Below are 22,244 nucleotides of genomic sequence, written 5' to 3'. Positions count from 1 at the left end.
AAAATGTGATAGGCCACCGCACATGCGGTTTTATGCCCAAACCGGTTTGGGTTTAGTCACACACTTCGGGTTTGGTCAGCTGAATGGCCTCATACGACGCATATTATTTGTGGGGTGGTGCTACATATAGTAGCATCCTACTGAAAAATACTTCAATATACTTTCGAACGATTTTATTGATGATAACTACGATGAACACAGATCAAATTACGTATAAATCTAGTAGAATTACATATGCCCTTCAAGAAAAGCAAAAATCATGTATGGATGAAACAATAATTTTCGTGTTATGAGCGATGAATAATGTTTAGTTGAAGATCTTGACGTCCACCTAGCTTCCTGATGAAACCCAAGGCATTATAAGAAGACCGTGAAGCTTGTTCACGAGTTGATTTTGCCATAACCGGGCCTGGTGTATTTTCGTCAATTAAATATGGCACGATATATTTCTTCATGTCATCATCTGACATATCGAGATGCCCTCCCGACACATTTACAAACTTGACCCTCCCGGCTTCATCTAACGTCCTCAAACCAATCCAGTCTTCAATATATAGTTTCGTCTGTACAGGGTACATGCATGAATTAAATTAGGCGTGCTAAACGCGTGTGTTTGTGGGTTGGTAGGGTCCAACCCGATCCAACCCCGAAAATTTGATACTAACTCGAACATGATACTACACAAACCTGAAAATACGTTTTTAATATGAACTTAAATATAACACGAATATTTGCTTGTTGACACGAACACGACCCTTTCAACACGATTTTTTTATTTATTTATTGCATTCGCATATTAATACTTTCAATTTCCCTTTTGAATTTGAACTTTTGGCATAAAACACCAACTAGTTTTAATTTATGAAATAAAAAAAAGTTTCAAAAACTAAAAATAAAAAACAAAAGGGTTAAAATATGTCAACCTGCGAACCCACCGGGTTGACACAGACAAGACCCATTTAGCTAAATGGGTTCGCGAGTTAAATCCAAACTTGTTTATAGAAAACCCAAACCCGTGAATTTCGTGTGAGATTTGTGTGCCGCTAGAAATTCACGTCTCAAGATTCCGTGAATGCATTGATGAATTGTGCTATAAACCTATTGGTGCATGGATCAGACATGTGAATGCATTGATGAGCTAACTGTACAACTCATCAATGCATGATGTACCTCTTGTGCTGGAAGTACTGGATCCCAGGCTCCATCAGGAAAGTATCCAAACCAAGAGGTTTCTTTTGGTACCAAAACTGATTCTTTATCAAACTGTGGAATCGAAAACTCGGTTATCAACTTGTAGTTCATGTAATTAAAGTTATACATCAGGACTTGGAATCTTACCATTATAAGCACCAAGTTTTGCAAACTAGAGAATCTTTCTTTGTAAGTAGCATTTTTTTCAAACTCATTGTTTAGCTTTGGTAGGAATTTACACTTTTCTCGATACGCATCAAGATCCTATAAAACAAAAAAAAAATCAAAAAATCATTAGCTTTTTTTTATTATATGCTGCAAGATCATATGATTGTAATGAATGTATAAAAAGTTTTTTACTGACAGTTGGGATCTTGATGTAATTTGCTGGAGCCAAGTGTTCCTGTATAACCAACATGATACATTAACAAGAATTTTAATCAAGATTTGGACTGATTTTACATTTAAGTGAACAAACAAATGTTTCATTATTGATCAAATTCCTAATCTACCCTTGAAATCTAACCTGGAGAGCGTCGCTATAAATTGCTAGCTCGATTAAATTATCCACCAAAACGCACACTACACCAGTCTGCAAATTTAAAAATAAGATATTTATGACCAAAAGGTTTTAAACTTTGTGTTTAAAAAACAAAATCATGAGAAATATGTATACGCATGCATATGAGTGTATTTCTTTTTTCACTTACACCACAAAATGGGACCGATGCTTCCCCAGCATGAGGACCTGCTACTGATATGAAGTTCTTCACCTGTTACAAAACGTATATTTGCATGCATATTGACTTAATTACAACTTATTATTCTTGTAAACATTTTAATTAAAAAGCTGAATCATCTCCTACTAATTTGAGAATTGTTTTCTACTTTCAGTATAATTCATTATTACTTAGTTGGTCTGTTCATCATTTAATTTACCATCTTTGAATATTAAGTTTCTCATAACAGCAATGATTTAAAAATTACAACCTGTGAATTAACATATATTATACCAAAATAACAATCAGTATCCCCTTTTTATAATTATATTTAACTTAATTTTAAATATTATTTAAATTTACCTTTTACCTGAATATGCAACTCCTAAAAAATGCATTTCTTTAATAAATAACATCTAATAACAAATCAATATTTGATCAAATAATTACCAGACTTACCAAAACAACTAAATTAATGATCCTTCATACAAAAAACATGTCAAGAGAAAATACACTAATATTTTTCAAAAGATAGTTTTGAGTTTACTTAAGAAACACGAGCTCATATATATTATAGTTTCAATTCTTAGAAGTCCTTGATGAGTTGATTCCATATATATTTTCATGTACATAAATATTATTGCCAATCACTTACCGGAGGCGCTCCATCACAAAACTCAAGAACTCCTCTGCCTACCAGGTTACCCTGCAAAACCACTACACTTGTTAAGTTTTCACCAAACTTGATCTCTGACATTTTCATTTTGCAGGTCAACAAAACCATAAAAATGTCATTTTTATGCAAAAATGTAACAGAGCTTGATCATTCTGACCTGGGAAAGTCCAACTATGTTATAACCTTGACTGAGTTCACTCATGTTCTTCACCTGTTAATCACAGAAGGGATACGCATCTAAAACGAGTTAAAAAGAAAATCTTTAAAATATGAGACTATCAGGCATCAGTTTCATTACCTTCTCACAAGCAATCTCTATCTACAAGACCAAACAAGAAAATCCCAAGTTAACAACTATCATTCCAATAACTACTGATTATAAATAAAGTGTAAATATTTTATCATAACAAATATGGATTAACCACCTGGTCCTCAAAGGGCATAAACCAAGAATCCCACACTCCATTTCCAATTTCTCTACACAAAAGGCAAAAAAAATAAAAAAAACATTAACTTATCAAAAAATGATTTTTATAGGATTACAAGTTAAAAGAGTGCGCATACATGCAATATCCTTCAGTATTAGCCCATTCGCTTAAGTCATCAGTAAAATGTTTGACTCCTTTCTTGGTGCAACTATCCGCAATGCCTACAAACACGGTAACATAAACATATCAAGAACTTGAAGAAATCATCAATAGTATCAAGAACTTGACGAAATCATCAATAGTTAGAATTGGTTGATGATAAATAAAACAATTAGGACAATTCCCCTAATAAGCCTCTTGCCAATTAAAATTTGAGTCTTTGGTAAACTAACTATGATTACAACAGATATGGAGAATCAGGTAAGAAGCAACGGTATGAAACCTAATTATTGACATAATTATAGAATTATGCAACTATCCCAAACTTTAAGCAGATGTTAAACTGAATCTGAATCTCCGAAGTCACAATAATCACCTTAAGAATCTCCACATCCGGGGGGCGGCAGCCCTTGGTAGGGTCCAAGAGACAGAGCCCCTGGCTGGGGTGGGAAGTTTTTATTTTGACATATGTTGCTTCATTAAAATTGCATTAGAAATTTAACTTTCTTAAATTTCGTATGTTAATTATGGCGTTAAAATCATAAGTGTGTTTTTAGAATTTTGAAATTCAAAACATTTGCAGTTATCATTGACCCTAACCCTAATAACTATCGGTTGATCATACGATGAAACTTTCTGGTTCACAAAACTCTATCAAATTCACACTCGAATTCTTGCTCCCAGTTTGAGTTTTATCCGGTCAAAACATGTGGGAACCACAAATAGTTTTGATCTGAAAGTGCTTTTCGCGACCCTCAAATATCCAAGATAACCCGTTTTCAGTAATTTCCCCAACATGCTGTTCTACAAAAAAAGGGAATTTTGCAAAATGATAATATTTTGAGCAAAAGAACATAAACAACAATGTACATTTGACTTTAAGAAAAAGCATATAAAGCCCTGAACTTTTGAAGTCAAACATCACTTCTCACAACAACAAATTAACCTAAAATAAGCAAGATCCCATATAGATACAAATCCAAGAAAACCCACAAAAACAGTATAATAATAAAAACAAAGAGGGACAGAAAGAGTTACCATGAAAGACAACAAAAGGGACTGAATGTGTGATTAGTGGAAGCAGAGTGAAGATGATAAAGACTCTTAATACTGTTACAGATGCCATAAAAATGGAAGCTTTATAGTGTATAAAGATTGATCAAAAGCTTACAAACAAAACCCTTTTAGGAAATTAATCGAATCTGGGGGGGGTTTGTTTGGTTTTGGTAGGTGCAAGTATTTAACAGTAAAAAGGTAAACATCGATCTTTATTGGATATATTATAGATATACATAGATATACATTAGTTACACGTTTATGAGTGTGCGTGCGAAAGATAAGGTCAACATGGGTAAAGTATTGCATTTTGATCTTAACATGAGTTACGTAGAAAATAATGCCAATTTATTTAAAAATGCGAGCGTAAAAAACAATATCAACTATAATATCAATCTACATAAACAATTACTTATAATAACAAAGAAAAGAACCTAAAAACTACAACAAAAGAATCAAAATCAAGAACAAAATAATAAAAGCATATACCAGCAAATACTTATAACAGCAAAAAAAAATCTAATAATAACAACAAAATATAAATAAGCAAACACTTATAACGTCTCAAAATCGGAAATTAGCAAATATGAACAAAAAATAGCAGCAAACACTTATAAAAATAAACCTAATCATAACAACAAATTAATTCTTATCGTTTTCATGTTAAGAATAAAATGTATTTGATCTTGTTTCTACAGTATTATTTTGACAATTTATTATTGTTTGTTGATTGGTTGAAGATTGTGATGCAATCGAGAGACACGTGGGTTTCAAGAAGAAATTGACAATAATCACTTGAAATTAAATCTCTAGTAAAATAACCCACATGTTTTACACCCACACTTGTCACGTTCTAATATACTAATAAGAATTGGATTTGAGAGAGATAAGTTATTAAAATTATATAATTTTTTTTAACTGAAAAAAAAATGTTTGTTTATTGATCCAACTTTTAAATTTATACTCTGTTTATTATAAGTGAAGAAGCATATATCTAAACCCGAATAGGTTAGACCGATGATTCTACCAGGTATGGATTAAATGACAAGTAAACACAAGTGAAAGCTCGACAATTCCGGCGATAGAAACCTGCAAAAAAGAACATCGTGAGCTCGTTACGGAGGGACAAGAGTGTGGGTCTTCGTGTAACCATCATCCGGCTTGAGAATAAGTACAGTTTTTTAAATGAAAATACTAAAGTGATTGATGTAATATCTGAAGTGTCAATCCACACCTCATGATGATGAATGGAGTATTTATAGTCGGTGGTTAAGGGGATATTATTGGTACAATTGTCCTATTCTAGAAGATGCTCTTCGTAACAAACTGGACACGTGTCCGCATATGATAAGGTAGGACAACTAGCCATGTGCACGGTTATAACAACATTTCCAGCTGTCCTTCTCTTATTGGCTGCTACGTCACGTGCTCTTCACGAGGGAATCTACATGTAAATCTTCTAGAAGGGAGTTAGTTACAACTGATTTGTTGATGTCACCCTACTGTTATCTCACAGATGATAGGAATACCCTGCGGATGACTTCTGAGTGAGTCTTAAGTGGTCCGCAGGTCTTGTTTCATGGCCCTTGGAGCTTTTCGCTACTTTTCCTCTAAGTTGAGTTATGCGAGTAACAAGGACATTCCGCGGGTGACTTTTGAGGGAGTCTTGGATGGCCTACAAATACTCCTTATGGGTATTTGGAGCTTTTCACTACCCTACCTCTATAATAAGACTAGCCCATGTAATTACTTTGACTTCGTATTTTGTTGCTATTGAAACTCACGTGGTTGGAACAAGAATTAGAATAACATGCTGGTGTTCACCTCCAGGAAATGTATTTGTCTACGAGTATTGAAATTGGGGTTTGGGATTTTTTTAACTAAGTTTTTCCTAATTAGCAACGTCAAAACAAAGAATAAAAAATACAAGCTTGTATGTCAAACCATAATGGCAACAAAGGGTATGTTTAGCAAAACTAGCTGGTAGCTGTAGCTGGAAGCTGCTAGCTGGTAGTTGGTGTAAGGCCCCGAACCCGGTAGCCCTACTTTCGCGTCGGATTTACTCATAAACACAGTTCTTACAAATCAGAGTTCATTAAAACTTTCGCGGAATATAAAAACTTTCTTAAAACATTTCATATCAAAACACGTCTTGTCTTAAAACATCATTTTGCCTTTCAAAATAAACGAAACATTAAACTTAAACATCTTGAGTCTTCCGATGCCAGCCTCTTATTCAGTGCCACGTGTCTCCTCAAGCGAGATGCCTCCTCCTACTCACCTGCGTGCATACTAAAAGTCAGCTACGCTGAGTGAGTTCTAGTTAATCAAGCAACTTATCATACAACCACTACATGCATCATATACGTATCCGAAGACACGTAGTCCACTATCTAACCTGCTTACCTTACCACTTAGCCTCTTATTTACACCTACCACCTTGCCACTTTAATAACGTATAACGTTATGCCACTTTGCCACTTTGCCACTTTAATAACGTTTAACGTTATGCCACTTTGCCACTTTGCCACTTTAATGACGTAGTCACGTATAGGCTTACCCTACCACGTACTATCGTCATGCCACTATCACTCTTACTACACCCTTGCCACTTCTAACACGCTCTACCTCTACTTATCTACAACATGCTTCATATCATTTACATAATAAGCAAGTCACATCATAGCATGCATACACACTAATAACCACTTGGCAATCACTGTCCTTGGCGATGCGTGCAATATCCGAAGATCGTTCACGCACCAACAAGTATTATATAATAGCTACCTCGTATAACATCTATAGCATACACTTACCACTTAAGGTAAGTGTATTCACACTTCACATCGAGTATGCACACAGCCCCGAAAACATAACAAGGAAATGGGGCTAGAAACTCACCTGAACTCTGCCTCTTCCTCCGATAGTTGTAAATCTCTTCTTTAACTGAGCTCGGCTGACTGTATAAGTTACACGTATCAATACTCGCCTGATCTAATCTGGCGGCCTAGTATTAGCTTACTTTTACTTATCGTTTATAATTTATTTTCTAATCGAACTCGACTTTAGGCGAAGTTAAACCTTAGGCGAACTTAGCTTTAGGCGAAGTTAAACCTTAGGCGAACTTAGCTTTAGGCGAAGTTAAACCTTAGGCGAACTTAGCTTTAGGTGAAGTTAACCCTTAGGCGAACTTAGCTTTTAGGCGAACTTAGCTTTTAGGCGAAGTTGTCATCAGGCGAACTTAGCTTTTAGGCGAAGTTGTCATCAGGCGAACTTAGCTTGCAGGCGAAGTTCATCAGGCGAACTTAGCTTGCAGGCGAAGTTGTCGGCTGCAGCTACTGTTCATCCTTAATCATCTTCGTTTCTTAACCAAATAACTCGATTTAGGTATCCACGTAATCGTCTGACCAGCGCCTACAAACCCCAACTATCAAATCGGCCTAACATCGATGTTTAAGGGGTGCGATTTAGGCATATAGGTTACGGGTTCTTTTAGGTTAACAATTAACCTATCAAATGCTAATCAATTCCAGTAATATTTGTTGTTTTAGGTTCGTTTATAACAAACTAACACAGATCTATGATTTCCCAAATCAAACCGAACCTATACGAACGATTTCTAACTATAAACGTACCTTGAACGAGTCGAACTACGAACCCGGTTAAGCCTTGATGTTGTTTTGGTCCGTCACGACGTTCCAGCACCAACAAGCTCGGGTTTTCGCCTTCGGATCTTGGTTCGGGTTATAAGATGGTGTTGTGTGTGTTTTGGTGGTGTATGGAATATGTGAGAATGAGGATTAAATGGTGATTAATGGTATTTATATTTAGGGATCATGGGCTTAAGCCCATGGACTCTCCTTCCTTCTTTCATAACCCAAGTCCATAACCCATATCCATTACCCAACACTAGCCCGACCCATACCAACTCCTACTCTATTTATTTATTTCCCGATAACCCGAGTAAACTTTCCCTCTATTATTAAGTAATACAATTAATATTATTTTGGAAATTTCGGGATGTTACAAGTCTTCCCTCCTTAAAGAGGTTTCGTCCCAGAAACCTAACTTATTCCCTATAAAAGGAAAACTTCTTATATTTACACACTTTATTGAATCGCCTTTGCTTTCTGGGTTATCCCTCTTACTCCTGACTTGTAGTCATCGAGCGGTGATCATGTGTTTTAGCTATTACGGTAGCTTGTCCATGAAGCCCTCGATGTACCAAGTCTCGTATCGCCTTCCCGAGGAACCTTGTTTTATATAATAACTCTAACTCCTAAGGCGATGCTTTACCATCACACAACTATTTATCATAACCAACATGCATTCAAGATAAATTCATAGGTCGTTCATACAAAATCACAAGAAGTCACAAGTACTTCATAACATAAAAGGAAATCATTCAAGCTTGCTAAACAAACATAGGTTCAACTGTAACATAAAACACTCTTCAACTACTAAACATAAAACAACTGTGACATGCCACTTATTCTCCGGCAACCTCCTCAGCAACTAATAGACCATCCTTTCACGCGTCTCCTCTTCCTTCCCCCACTGCCACGGCTTCTCCACACTCCCTAGCTATGTGACCTGACTTACCACACTTGTAACACTTCTGGTCCTCGGTGCATTCACGGGAGATGTGCCCCTTCCTCCCACATCGGTAGCACTGATTTGGACCAGCCTTGCATTCCCCCAAGTGCATCTTCCCGCACACCTTACATGCTTCCCTTCCTGCCATCTTCTGTGTTTTTCTCCCTTCATGCTCCACGACATCCCTAGCTCTTTTAGTTCCTTTCCCTTCTTCCTCATCTTCCACTTCCACATCATCCGCCGCCAGATCAACATAGACCATCTCCGCCAACTCGACCGCAGACTCAAAGGTAACAGGTTTGTTGGCCCTGACTAACATGCGGACCTTCTGGGGAAGTCCTCTAACGTAGCACTTGATCCGTGTCGCCTCGGTGTTCACCATGTCAGGAACCAGCCTAGACATGCGGTTGAATTCGGTGGTGTACTCACGATGTGTCATCTTGTCCACCTTCAGATTCAGAAATTTCATCTCGGCCCTCTCAACCTCAGCATCAGCACAGAACCTTTTCATCACTAACTCCTTAAGGTCATCCCATCTCATGGCCTTAATCTCCTCTCGGGTCTCCTTTGTTCCACAGTTTCCCACCAGTACATGGCCTCATCTTCAAATGACTGAGTGGCATAACCCACTGCTTGGTCGGGACGGCATTCGCTAATTCGGATTTTCTTGTCCATTGTGGTTATCCACTGGAGAGTAGCGATTGCGTCTCCCAACCCAGTCAGCTTTGGCGGGTCGCATCCTTTGAAGGACTTATAGTTGCACCCATCTTGGCCTCTTTTCCTGTCACCGACCTCCACAGACTTATCCTCACTCGAAGCCTCTCTTTCTCCTTCCCCATCCTTCCTACCATCACCACCCGCCCCTTCAGCAGTTCGTTCACGGATTCCAGCAGATCTTTCGGGATTCAGGTTCTTCACAGCAGCAACTACAGCTTGAACAATGGCTGCTTGAACTGCAGGGCTAAGTTGAACCTCTTTGTTGTTGTTCTGGTCTCTTCCAGCTGCGCTTCCTTCATCTTCGGTGTTGGAAGCTTCTTCTACCGAGGGTTGCCGGACAGGACGAGGCCTGCCACGACGTCCAGTGCGACCTCCAGTTCCAACAATTTCTCCAGCTCCAGCCATTAGTATTCTAAAAGGGAAAACACAAACGTCATCACTCTAGGAATTATTTAGCACATGATTTGTAAAGTAAGTAGTTAATGACGTTGATCAAGTGTAATTAACTATTTGCGTTACTCCTCAGGTTCTACATACTTCCCTTCATGATTTCACTTGTGCTTGTTTATACTCTTAAACAGTTAATCAGTTAAGATCAATTAATCCTATCCCTAACCTGCACTCATTTTTTTTTCATTTAGCAAATAAGCCAACAATAACATACACCATTTACCATACACTTTACCTTTACTGAGCTTGCTTGAGTGACACATGGCTATCTTGAACTGACATCTTCTTTCTTTCTCATTTTAAATCTCATTCTCTGTTCGAGTCTAAGCATGTAGGATGCTTAAATCTCTCGAACTTATGCTCTGATACCAACTTGTAAGGCCCCCGAACCCGGTAGCCCTACTTTCGCGTCGGATTTACTCATAAACACAGTTCTTACAAATCAGAGTTCATTAAAACTTTCGCGGAATATAAAAACTTTCTTAAAACATTTCATATCAAAACACGTCTTGTCTTAAAACATCATTTTGCCTTTCAAAATAAACGAAACATTAAACTTAAACATCTTGAGTCTTCCGATGCCAGCCTCTTATTCAGTGCCACGTGTCTCCTCAAGCGAGATGCCTCCTCCTACTCACCTGCGTGCATACTAAAAGTCAGCTACGCTGAGTGAGTTCTAGTTAATCAAGCAACTTATCATACAACCACTACATGCATCATATACGTATCCGAAGACACGTAGTCCACTATCTAACCTGCTTACCTTACCACTTAGCCTCTTATTTACACCTACCACCTTGCCACTTTAATAACGTATAACGTTATGCCACTTTGCCACTTTGCCACTTTAATAACGTTTAACGTTATGCCACTTTGCCACTTTGCCACTTTAATGACGTAGTCACGTATAGGCTTACCCTACCACGTACTATCGTCATGCCACTATCACTCTTACTACACCCTTGCCACTTCTAACACGCTCTACCTCTACTTATCTACAACATGCTTCATATCATTTACATAATAAGCAAGTCACATCATAGCATGCATACACACTAATAACCACTTGGCAATCACTGTCCTTGGCGATGCGTGCAATATCCGAAGATCGTTCACGCACCAACAAGTATTATATAATAGCTACCTCGTATAACATCTATAGCATACACTTACCACTTAAGGTAAGTGTATTCACACTTCACATCGAGTATGCACACAGCCCCGAAAACATAACAAGGAAATGGGGCTAGAAACTCACCTGAACTCTGCCTCTTCCTCCGATAGTTGTAAATCTCTTCTTTAACTGAGCTCGGCTGACTGTATAAGTTACACGTATCAATACTCGCCTGATCTAATCTGGCGGCCTAGTATTAGCTTACTTTTACTTATCGTTTATAATTTATTTTCTAATCGAACTCGACTTTAGGCGAAGTTAAACCTTAGGCGAACTTAGCTTTAGGCGAAGTTAAACCTTAGGCGAACTTAGCTTTAGGCGAAGTTAAACCTTAGGCGAACTTAGCTTTAGGCGAAGTTAACCCTTAGGCGAACTTAGCTTTTAGGCGAACTTAGCTTTTAGGCGAAGTTGTCATCAGGCGAACTTAGCTTTTAGGCGAAGTTGTCATCAGGCGAACTTAGCTTGCAGGCGAAGTTCATCAGGCGAACTTAGCTTGCAGGCGAAGTTGTCGGCTGCAGCTACTGTTCATCCTTAATCATCTTCGTTTCTTAACCAAATAACTCGATTTAGGTATCCACGTAATCGTCTGACCAGCGCCTACAAACCCCAACCATCAAATCGGCATAACATCGATGTTTAAGGGGTGCGATTTAGGCATATAGGTTACTGGTTCTTTTAGGTTAACAATTAACCTATCAAATGCTAATCAATTCCAGTAATATTTGTTGTTTTAGGTTCGTTTATAACAAACTAACACAGATCTATGATTTCCCAAATCAAACCGAACCTATACGAACGATTTCTAACTATAAACGTACCTTGAACGAGTCGAACTACGAACCCGGTTAAGCCTTGATGTTGTTTTGGTCCGTCACGACGTTCCAGCACCAACAAGCTCGGGTTTTCGCCTTCGGATCTTGGTTCGGGTTATAAGATGGTGTTGTGTGTGTTTTGGTGGTGTATGGAATATGTGAGAATGAGGATTAAATGGTGATTAATGGTATTTATATTTAGGGATCATGGGCTTAAGCCCATGGACTCCCCTTCCTTCTTTCATAACCCAAGTCCATAACCCATATCCATTACCCAACACTAGCCCGACCCATACCAACTCCTACTCTATTTATTTATTTCCCGATAACCCGAGTAAACTTTCCCTCTATTATTAAGTAATACAATTAATATTATTTTGGAAATTTCGGGATGTTACAGTTGGAAGCTGGTGGCTGAAAGCTGTAGCTGGTAGCTGTTAGCTGAAGCTTTTTAGAAATATTTAGGTGTTTGGTAGATTAGTTGGAGCTTTTAATAAAACTAGTGGGTGCTCGCGCGGTGCATCGTTCTAATCCGAAACCTATTTAGACTTGACCCCTTTCGATTCAAAACCGTACCAACATGAACCAGACTAAATTAGCCCTTTTTGCATCGACTCGTTCTGACCCTAATTTGGTCTTACACATGACCTGAGCTTGCTTGACTCGACTTGTTGCCGATCCTAACCAATAATCACATAATATGTTAATTTTTTTAAAGTTAAAGAAGTATAACAATATGATAATCAAATTAAAGAGAATAAAATACTCGTTTTTATGATGCAATTTTTAAAAATAAATATTAACATGTGAAAAAGTTATGGTCTTTTAAAAAGTAATGAGAGTAGTTGGTTTTGAATATGGGTTAAATATGTAATTATTATATGAATTAATAAAATGTGATGAAAGTTCAAGTACCAAAATTGTAAAATTTGATATACTAAAAGCTTGTAGCTTTTGCTAAACGCCACTAGTTGGAGTTTTTAGCTTCAAGCATTTTCTCCTAACCTAAAAGCTTCAAGCTACTTTAACCAAACACGACTTTTCAATAAATTTGAGCTTTTTCTTAAAAACTTGTAGCTTAAAGCTCCTAAAAGCTCTTTGCCAAACATACCCAAAATATAAATCAATATGCATACCGACAGTGAATGGTGTGCGATTGGGGTGCAAGAGCAACTGTGGATACTAGCTATGGATGGATGCTCGACAGTGGATGGTCCCTGATCGGGTTGTAGGTGTGACAATGTATGGATGTTCGACACAAATGTTGCTAGAAATTCATTAGTTTTTATATGTATAATATGAGGCCAAAATCATAATTCATATGTGCAACTATTAATAAACGCGATAATGAAGTACATGAAACATATGTAAATAAGGCTCCTTTCTAATTGGTAACAACCGAATTACAAGGAGAGGCGTATGATCATACTTGTATGAGGATGATGCTCAACAACAAATAAGCACGTAATCCATTATAACATCAATCGAGAAATTTATCTAAGCAACACATAATCTAGAATTGTGGGTTTATGATCCAAGTCTTAAACAATGTGGTTGAATAGTGTTATACAAGCTACCTCAAAATATAAAATGGAAAACATGGAGTTAAACTACTCACTTGGAAAGATGACTTTGGTGGAGAAGACTTTAATCGATTCCTCAACTAGGCGAGCCCAACAGTTCAGTTTAACAAGCGTGTCCTATAATGCAAGTGCTTGAAGTAAATTTCAAGTCTTTGAGGAGTAAAACATAAATAAAAAGGGTGCTGCTAAACGTACCCCCCCTTACACCATTTTTACCAAATATACATCCCCCCCTAAAGTTATTAGATTAATTGCTATTACCTCATAATATTATTTATATAAATATTAGTCCCTGCAACATTTTTTTCACTTAATAATCTCCACTACATATATCAAATTAAAAACTATCAAGTACTACTATTAATTTATTTTTTTAGTATTAATTTTGTAAATATTTATAATATCTTTTTGTTAATTTTAATAGTATATATATATATATATATATATATATATTTATAATATCCTTATTTTACCTCTTTATCTTTTACAAAATAAACCCTAAACCCAAAACCCAAAACCCCAAACCCTAAACCCTAAACCCGAAAACCTAACCCTAAACCCGAATCCTAAACCCGAAAACCTAAACCCTAAACCCGAAAACCTAAACCCTAAACTCGAACCCTAAACACTAAACCCGAACCCTAAACCCGAAAACCTAAACCCAAACCCTAAACCCTAACCCGAAATCATAAAAAAAAAAACGTGACTTGTAAAAAAAAATGTGAAATGCTTAATTTTGTGATAAATTGGTAATTATATGATTTTAAGGGGTAATATGAAAGTTAGTTTTTCCAATGGGGGGGGGAGGATATGACAAGCAACTAGGGGGTACGTTTACCCAAATAAAAATAGAGTAAAAAAATAAAACTTGCGTTTTCGGGATTTAAGTTATGCATTTTGAAACATCGGAAAATAATCGGTTAAGTGACAGTAAGATAAGATTATGTGAAATCGAGTTTTGATGTTTTAGTTTTACTCAACTTTTGTTGAGTTTTACACAGGGGAATTGGTTTAATGCATGTGTGCATGATCCCAATAATGTAAGCATCAAAATGGGATTTAAGCAAGTTGTTCGTGTAAGGCCCCGGTCCCGGTGCTCTACTTTAGCGTTGCTTTTGCTCATAAAAAAAGTTCTAAATATTAGAGTGAATTAAAACTTTTGCGGAAATATTAAAGGTCAACCATTTCTTACAAACCATAGAATCCTTGTCTTAAGACATCACAAATTGTCTCGACATAAAACATAAAAGTAAAACATCATGTCTTCCTTCTCTAGATGCCATCCGTTCAGTCCATACCATGTGCCATTCTCAAGCTAGCTTCTTTAACCTATTTACATGCGTGCATACTAAAAGTCAGCTACGCTGAGTGAGTTATAGTTAATCAGGCAACATACATTTTGTTCACACATTACATAATTAACTTGCTTTACTTTCTTTTGTACATACGTAAGTATATACCTTCATTCTCGCTTTCATACTTTCATATTTTATCTTACTTTACATACATACTTATACATTTTAAAGAGTCTTTCGCCCTATAACCTCACATATATTATTAGGGTCTTCCACCCTCCTTTCAAAAATATAATTAGGGTCTGCCACCCTCCTTTCACCTATATTATTAGGGTCTGCCACTCTTATATTTATATTTATATTCACATACTTTCATACATACTATTAACCTTTTCTATATCATTCATACATCATTCATAGAACATTCACATATCATACACTTAACACTTAAGGTAAGTGTATTAACTAATCACATCGAGTATGCACACAGCCCCAAAATCATAACAAGGAAATGGGGTTAGAAACTCACATGTGTCCTGTGCCTCTCAGATTTAACTGTAATACCCCTCATTAGCTATGCACGGCTAACCGTGTAATAATTATAAGTATCAATGACTACCTTTAACTTATATCATTATTATAGGTTGGTGAAACCCCTGACTAACGGGGGTCCGGGGGGTAGCACCCCTGGCAGCAGGGTCAAAGGAGCAGACCCCTTGACTGCGATCGAGCTGGCATGTCAACTTGGAAAATTTATTTTCATTAATAAACCTTTACTAAAAACCTCATCAGAAAATTGAAGTTTAAAACATTCGAATCTAGCTTTCAAACCATTCAAATCGAGTTTCAAACCAATCGAATCGAGTCTGAAATTCTAATCGAATCGAGTTTCAATTCGATTCTATTCGTTTCCATTCGATTTGAATTGTTTTATCTCCAAACGAATCGAGTTTCTCCTGAACTCGATTCATACATGGTTTTTCATGTCTTTTCTTCCTAATCACATCCTTGCAACCCGTTATGCCCGTTTTAAATGATAAAACGTGTCTCGGGCCATAACAACTTCATTTTTCTCACTCTAACACGGTCCAGACGCCACTCATTTACCCCGTTTCATTCCAAACATCATGTTTACGTTCAAGTTTACATTTTTCTTACATAATAAGGCCCAATTTGTCTTAGTATCAAATCCTGTTGGTGCAAGATGTCAGTAGTTCAGTGTCAAGTGTCTGTAATCGTGTTAGTTAGATTTATGTTTTGTATGTAAGCGAAGTTGCTAACAAGTTCGCTTATATGGGCGAACTTGTTAGACAAGCGAAGTTAGGGACAACTTCGCCTGAACATGCCAGGCGAAGTTGTCGTGTCTATATAAGCTGTTTAGGTTACGGCTTATTAAAAGAATTCCAGTGAACAAGTTATTGATTGAGTTTACGAGAGTCAGAGAGTCCTGTATTAGTGATCATCGTATCACGTGTTTACGGTTGAAATACAACGTGTGTTTGATTATCGTATCGTGTGTTAGCTCGTATCGTTTTCTATACTCGAAACGTCTTACGTAGGGATTCCGCACATACGTAGAACGAGATATCTCGTGTAGATCCGGCTGGGAACCTACAATTGGTATCAGAGCTTTTGCTCGTGATTGTGTAGTTTGGGATTATCACGCGGGTGTAGAAATCGTTCCGTTCGACCATTCGCGGGACGAGATAATCGAGTTTTTGTGTCCTACTCACCTCCCACCTTCAAAAACAACCCATAACACCTTCACACACCTCGAAAAACTCAGAAATCTAATCTGCAGAAAGTTCGTGTTCATCAGGCGAAGTTGCCGTCACTGTTAATAGGGTTTCGGCGAAGATATAAGGTTAAGCGAAGTTATCCACAACTTCGCCTACTCCTTCAAGTTCGCTTACCTCAAGCGAAGTTACCCACAACTTCGCCTAACTCCCAAGTTCGCCCAACTTAAGCGAAGTTATACTCAACTTCGCTAAATCCGGCGAATTTAAGAAAGTGAGCGAAGTTACGAACTCCAGCGAAGTTAAGTCTTAAGCGAAGTTATCCACAACTTCGCCTACAGTGCTGTTTGAAAATAAAATTTTTGATTTTCGGATTTCTTTGAGTTTCGTGAAAGATGTCTTCAATAAACATTACCAAACTGGTAAAGATGGAAGTAGAAGCGGGTTCAGCTACTAAGGCACCCAAGATGCTAAAAGGAACGGATTTTGTGGCGTGGAAAGATAGATTTGAACAATATGTCAAGTACCAAGACGCCAAGATGTGGGTGTGCATACAAGATGGGTACATCCCACCAACTGCTGAGTATGAGGGTCGTGATCAGATTAAGAAATACAGCAAGATGGAAGAGGAAGAGAAGAAAATGTATGAGGCCGAAAGCAAAGCTCATGCAGCGATCACAATGGCTCTTCCACAAGAAATACTTCACACCTTCAGAAAGTATAAAACTGCTAGAGAGCTTTGGGAAGCACTTGAAAACCGGTTTGAGGGCAATGTGGGAATTCGTGCATCGAAGATTAAGCTTCTAAAAACCCAATTCTCGGTCTTCAAGTATCTGAAGAATGAATCACTTGATGATATCATCACTAGATATTATCATCTGATGACTGAACTCAGCAACTATTCAATTGTTTACAAAGAAGATGAGATTGTTGAAAAGCTTCTTGATGCTATCCCACCGAAATGGGAGATGTATACTGTGTTGATGGGAGAAGACAAAGACTTTGCTGACTATGACCTGGAGACAGCAGTTAACAAGCTAAGAACGTTTGAACTGAACATGGTACGAAAGGAGACACCTACCGATCAGGTTCAAGATCCGGGTATGTATGGTGCAAAGGTTAACTCAGGATCAAGTTCGAAAACTGAATCATCTGCTTATTACTCTAAGGGAGAGTCAGGCGCTAACTCAACACACGAAGGACATGTATCTCTCAACATGAACGGTGATGTGTGCTTTGTAGCTGGAGGATCAAATGCTTCTCAACCTCAAGCGACCAAGAGTAGTTATTCCCCAAGTGTTTCTAACAACAACTACTCGAAGATGCCCATGAGTGTTAAATCTGCTGAACAGCAGTTTGCTCTCTATGCATCTTTTATTGCTTCGTATGAGAATTACATTCAGGGTAAGATTGTTGATCCTGCAATTTTGGATGAAGACTATGATCAGATCGATGCTGATGATCTGGAAGAGATGGATCTGCAGTGGCAGATGGCTATGATTGTGAAAAGGGTTAAGAGGTTCATGAAGAAGACTGGCAGGAAGTTTGTCGGTGAGAGGCCAAGGTTTGATAAGTCGAAGGTTCGCTGTTACAACTGTCAGCAGAATGGCCACTTTGCAAAAGAGTGCAAAAATGAACGTGTAGAACGCAGTCAAAACAGGTCTACACAGCAGAGTGGTAGTGGTAATAATAATAGAGCCATGATTTCCAGACAGAACGAGGAGTACAACTGGAATCTGCATGTTGAAGAAGTATTCAAACAGGCCAATTTGGCAAACATCGAAACTGCAGATAGTGAGAAGGGAACTGGCGAAAATGAAGCTTACATGGCAGATGTGGCAGACCAGCTCTCCGAGGTAAGTACCGAACTCCCTTGTACTAAGTGTGAACATCTGTCTGAACAACTGACAACTATAACTGATCAGTTTGTTAGTTTGGATGCGCAATTTAAAACATTAAAAGAAGATCATCATTTCACTAAAGCTAGAGAAAATAGTTACAAAGTAAAAATTAAAGCTAGTGAGAAAGATATAAAAAGTCTTAAAGCAAAGCTTGCTGAAAAAATTCAAGTGATTGATCTTAGCTATGAAGTACTAGAAGAGAAAACCAAACTAATAGCTGAAAGGGATAAACAGATAGCTGATCACCAGGTGAAAGTGGTGGAACTTAACAGGAAACTTGAGCAATTCAGAAATTCCTCCGCCATACTTGATCACCTCGTTAGTGATCAAGGTTCCCCAAAAAGGGGAGGAATTGGTTATCATGAAGTTCCACCACCTTTCAATCATAATTACACTTATGACCCTAGTAATCAGAAATCTGTTGATGTTGACTATGATCCGACAGTTCCGGTTAAGGTAACGATTAAAGAACCAGAAGTTAGTAAAGGCGAAACAAGTAAGCCTGTTACTAGTGTTAAGATTTCTGCTACGAGTCCTATCTCATCAAACTCGGACAAGTCATCTGAGTCGAGTGAGACAAAACAAGAGGAAGTGTTACCAAAAAGTGGAGAGAAAAATAAAACACCTGAAAAGAAGTCTCCACTAAACCCGTATGTCCCACCATATGTGAAACAAACGGGCAGTAATACAGCCTCAACATCTAAGACAACTTTTGATAAGAAAGTTGAACACAGGAGTTGTTTTAGATATAATCGATTAGGACACCTAATTGCTGATTGCCCTCTGAAGCAGAGATTCAGAGGTGTGAGGCCTTCGAGAACTGAGAATAGAACTAACGGAAATGTTAAAACTGAAAACCCATCAAAATTCAGAAATTGGACTAATCCAGGTTTTCAAAGAAATAGATCTCAGTTTTTCACTGGTAACCACCAAACCATAAGTAACAATTCATTTAATTCACGATGGTTTGGATGGCCTCATAGTCAATCTCCAAGAAGGTATCCGCTCAGGACTTACAGAAATTATTCTGATGCTAACTTTGGACAGCCAGGGTACGGGATGTATCGACCCAAGACCAAGAGGTCTTGGGTCCCCAGATTTTAACCCTCTGCTTTAATCGTGCAGGAACAGTTGAACAGGGCTGCCAACAATCAATGGGTTGTGGATAGCGGCTGTTCCCGGCACATGACGGGTAACAAGAAATTGTTACATGACTAGAAACCTGTTCAAGGAGGAAGAGTGAGTTTCGCAGGAGAGAGCGGTGGAAGGATTACAGGAATAGGGACGGTGTCGAATGGAAAGATGACTTTGGAGAAAGTAAACTTTGTTGAAGAACTGAAGCACAATCTGCTGAGTGTTTCGCAGATCTGTGACAAGGATTATACCGTGCATTTTACTAAGAATGAGGCGATCGTGTTGTATCCTGGTTTTAAGATACCAGAGGATTGGATTGTTATGAAGGCTCCAAGAGAGAAGAATACGTATATCATGGACATGAGGTCGACTGAAATGGCCACAGAAGAATCGTGTCTTTTGTCGAAAGCGACTGAATCGGAGTCCGAATTATGGCATAGGAGAATGGGCCATATTCATCTTCGGAAGATGAACTACATTGTCAAGAATGGGTTGGTGTTGGGTGTTCCCTTGAAGAATTTCAACTTCGAAGACCAATGCTTATCATGCAAGAAGGGAAAGCAACACAAGAAATCCCATCACACCAAGAAGGTTAACTCTATAGTCAGTACCCTAGACCTACTTCACATGGATCTCTTCGGTCTCGTGAATGTAAAAAGTCTAGGAGGAACATCTTACTGCTTGATGATCACTGATGATTTCTCTCGATATTCCTGGGTATATTTTCTGAAGTCAAAGGATGAAACTGTTCAGATGGTAAAGAATTTGATTACCAAGGTTGAGAATATCATGGGAAAAAGGGTTAAGTATATCAGTAGTGACAATGGGACTGAGTTCAAGAACTATGAGATGGAGATCTTCTGCTTACAGAAGGGGATTGAACACCAGTACAGCGCTCCGTATACACCGCAACAAAATGGAGTGGCTGAGAGGAAGAACAGAACTTTAATTGAAGGAGCCAGAACCATGCTGGCTGATTCGAAACTTCCTGTGGTGTTCTGGGCTGAAGCCGTTGCAACGGCCTGTTATATCCTTAATAGAGTGTTAACTGTCAAAAGATTAAATAAAACCTGTTATGAACTTATGCATGGGAGAAAGCCCAACTTGAGTGGTCTTGAACCATTCGGGTCCCCGTGTTCGATATTAAAGACCAATTCTAAATTTGGCGAAGTAGCCGACGAAGGAATCTTAGTCGGATACGTTGTTGGGACTCCCAACAGACGGGTCTTTAATACATCGACCAGCAAGGTTGAGGTGGTGTGTAACACTGATATCACAAGTTACAAATCACCAAAACCAAGCACGGGACCCGCCGCGGTTTTCGACTATGATAGACTTTTTAAATCTTTTAACATGCCTTATTTGGATTTTGCAGAAGTTGAGGAAAGAATTGCTATGAAGATGATATGCGATGAGGAAGACACTTTGGTGCAACGACCACAGTATGATGAATGTCAGCCTTCCTCGTCAAATGCTGTCAATACCCCTGCTGCCTCTACTGAAGAGGAATTCATCAATCCGTTTCACTCTCAACATCAATCACCCATTGATGAGCTATCTTCGAACTTGGAAGATAATCTGAATGTCAGTTCGGTTCCGACTACGAGAATTCACAAAGATCATCCTTTGGAGAACGTGATAGGTGATCTGTCCTCCGGTGTACAAACAAGACAAAGCTTGAATGAGCACACCTGTGTTTACACAAGCATTAAAGAATCAGGCATAATCAACGAGTGCTTGTACACCTGCTTTATCAGCCAGATTGAACCAAAGAACTATCAAATGGCTCTTAAGGACAACTCGTGGGTCGAAGCCATGCAAGAAGAGTTAGCTCAGTTTAAGAAAATGGAAGTATGGGACTTGGTTGCAAAACCAAGGAATGTGCATGCGATAGGCACGAAATGGGTCTTCAAATGTAAGAGATATGAGAAAGGGATTGTTATCAGGAACAAGGCGAGGCTGGTTGTTAAAGGCTTTAATCAGCAACAGGGGATTGATTACAATGAGGTGTTTGCTCCTGTGGCAAGATTGGAAGCCATTCGGCTGTTTTTGGCATTTGCTGCTCATAAGGAGATGAAGGTTTTTCAGTTAGATGTGAAGAGTGTGTTCCTAAATGGTAAAGTCGATGAGGTTGTGTACGTTGAGCAACCTCCGGGTTTTCCTGACCCTGACTTTCCCGATCACGTGTACAAGCTAAGTAAAGCGCTGTATGGACTACATCAGGCACCTCGTGCCTCGTACTCAACGTTATCCGATTACTTGCTTGAGAATGAGTTTGAAAGAGGTAAGATTGATAGCACATTGTTCTTCAAGAGAAAAGGGAGCGACTTTCTACTGGTGCAAGTCTACGTGGACGACATTATCTTTGCTGCATCAAAGGTCGCCATGTGTCAGGAGTTTGAGGCCGTCATGAAGAAGAGATTTGAAATGAGTGCTATGGGTGAACTAACTTTCTTTTTAGGACTGCAGGTTGATCAGAAGAAAGATGGTATGTTCATTCATCAGACGAAATATGTCCATGATGTTCTCAAACGTTTCAAGATGGAGGACAGCACTCCATACGATACTCCAGTCTGCGTCAACCACAAATTGGGTGATGATTCAGACAACGATGCAG

At 38.4% G+C, this 22,244-nt stretch overlaps 2 protein-coding genes across 2 annotated transcripts in view; one reads left to right on the top strand and one right to left on the bottom strand.

The window, feature by feature from the left end:
• The window catches only part of LOC143619340 (oxysterol-binding protein-related protein 3A-like), a 216,926-nt gene that overhangs the window by 35,690 nt on the left and 158,992 nt on the right, over nucleotides 1-22,244 (top strand). The gene's annotated exons all lie outside the window — the stretch shown is intronic.
• LOC143619338 (uncharacterized) lies at nucleotides 159-4,400 on the bottom strand. Its single transcript, XM_077091286.1, has 12 exons — nucleotides 4,212-4,400; nucleotides 3,151-3,235; nucleotides 3,012-3,063; nucleotides 2,885-2,905; nucleotides 2,744-2,797; nucleotides 2,566-2,616; nucleotides 1,902-1,964; nucleotides 1,718-1,783; nucleotides 1,556-1,594; nucleotides 1,339-1,455; nucleotides 1,171-1,263; nucleotides 159-563 (listed from the first exon to the last, which is right to left on the bottom strand). The coding sequence occupies exons 1-12, from the start codon at nucleotides 4,297-4,299 to the stop codon at nucleotides 288-290; spliced, it is 1,005 nt and encodes a 334-aa protein (XP_076947401.1). The 5' UTR covers nucleotides 4,300-4,400; the 3' UTR covers nucleotides 159-287.

Source organism: Bidens hawaiensis, unplaced genomic scaffold, assembly GCF_021521415.1.
Source record: "Bidens hawaiensis isolate Kalapana, Puna unplaced genomic scaffold, B.hawaiensis_p1.1 tig00002423_1, whole genome shotgun sequence".
NCBI lineage: Eukaryota > Viridiplantae > Streptophyta > Magnoliopsida > Asterales > Asteraceae > Bidens > Bidens hawaiensis.
This window is presented reverse-complemented; position numbering and strand designations above follow the sequence as displayed.

What these genes read in the sequence shown, in the direction of transcription:
- LOC143619338 (XM_077091286.1), bottom strand. Translation starts at nt 4,299, where the DNA reads ATGGCATCTGTAACAGTATTAAGAGTCTTTATCATCTTCACTCTGCTT. An exon ending in ACATAGTTGGACTTTCCCAG is followed by an intron (nt 2,617 to 2,743) that starts GTCAGAATGATC and finishes GTGGTTTTGCAG; the next exon opens with GGTAACCTGGTAGGCAGAGG. An exon ending in TTTGTGATGGAGCGCCTCCG is followed by an intron (nt 1,965 to 2,565) that starts GTAAGTGATTGG and finishes GTTTTGTAACAG; the next exon opens with GTGAAGAACTTCATATCAGT.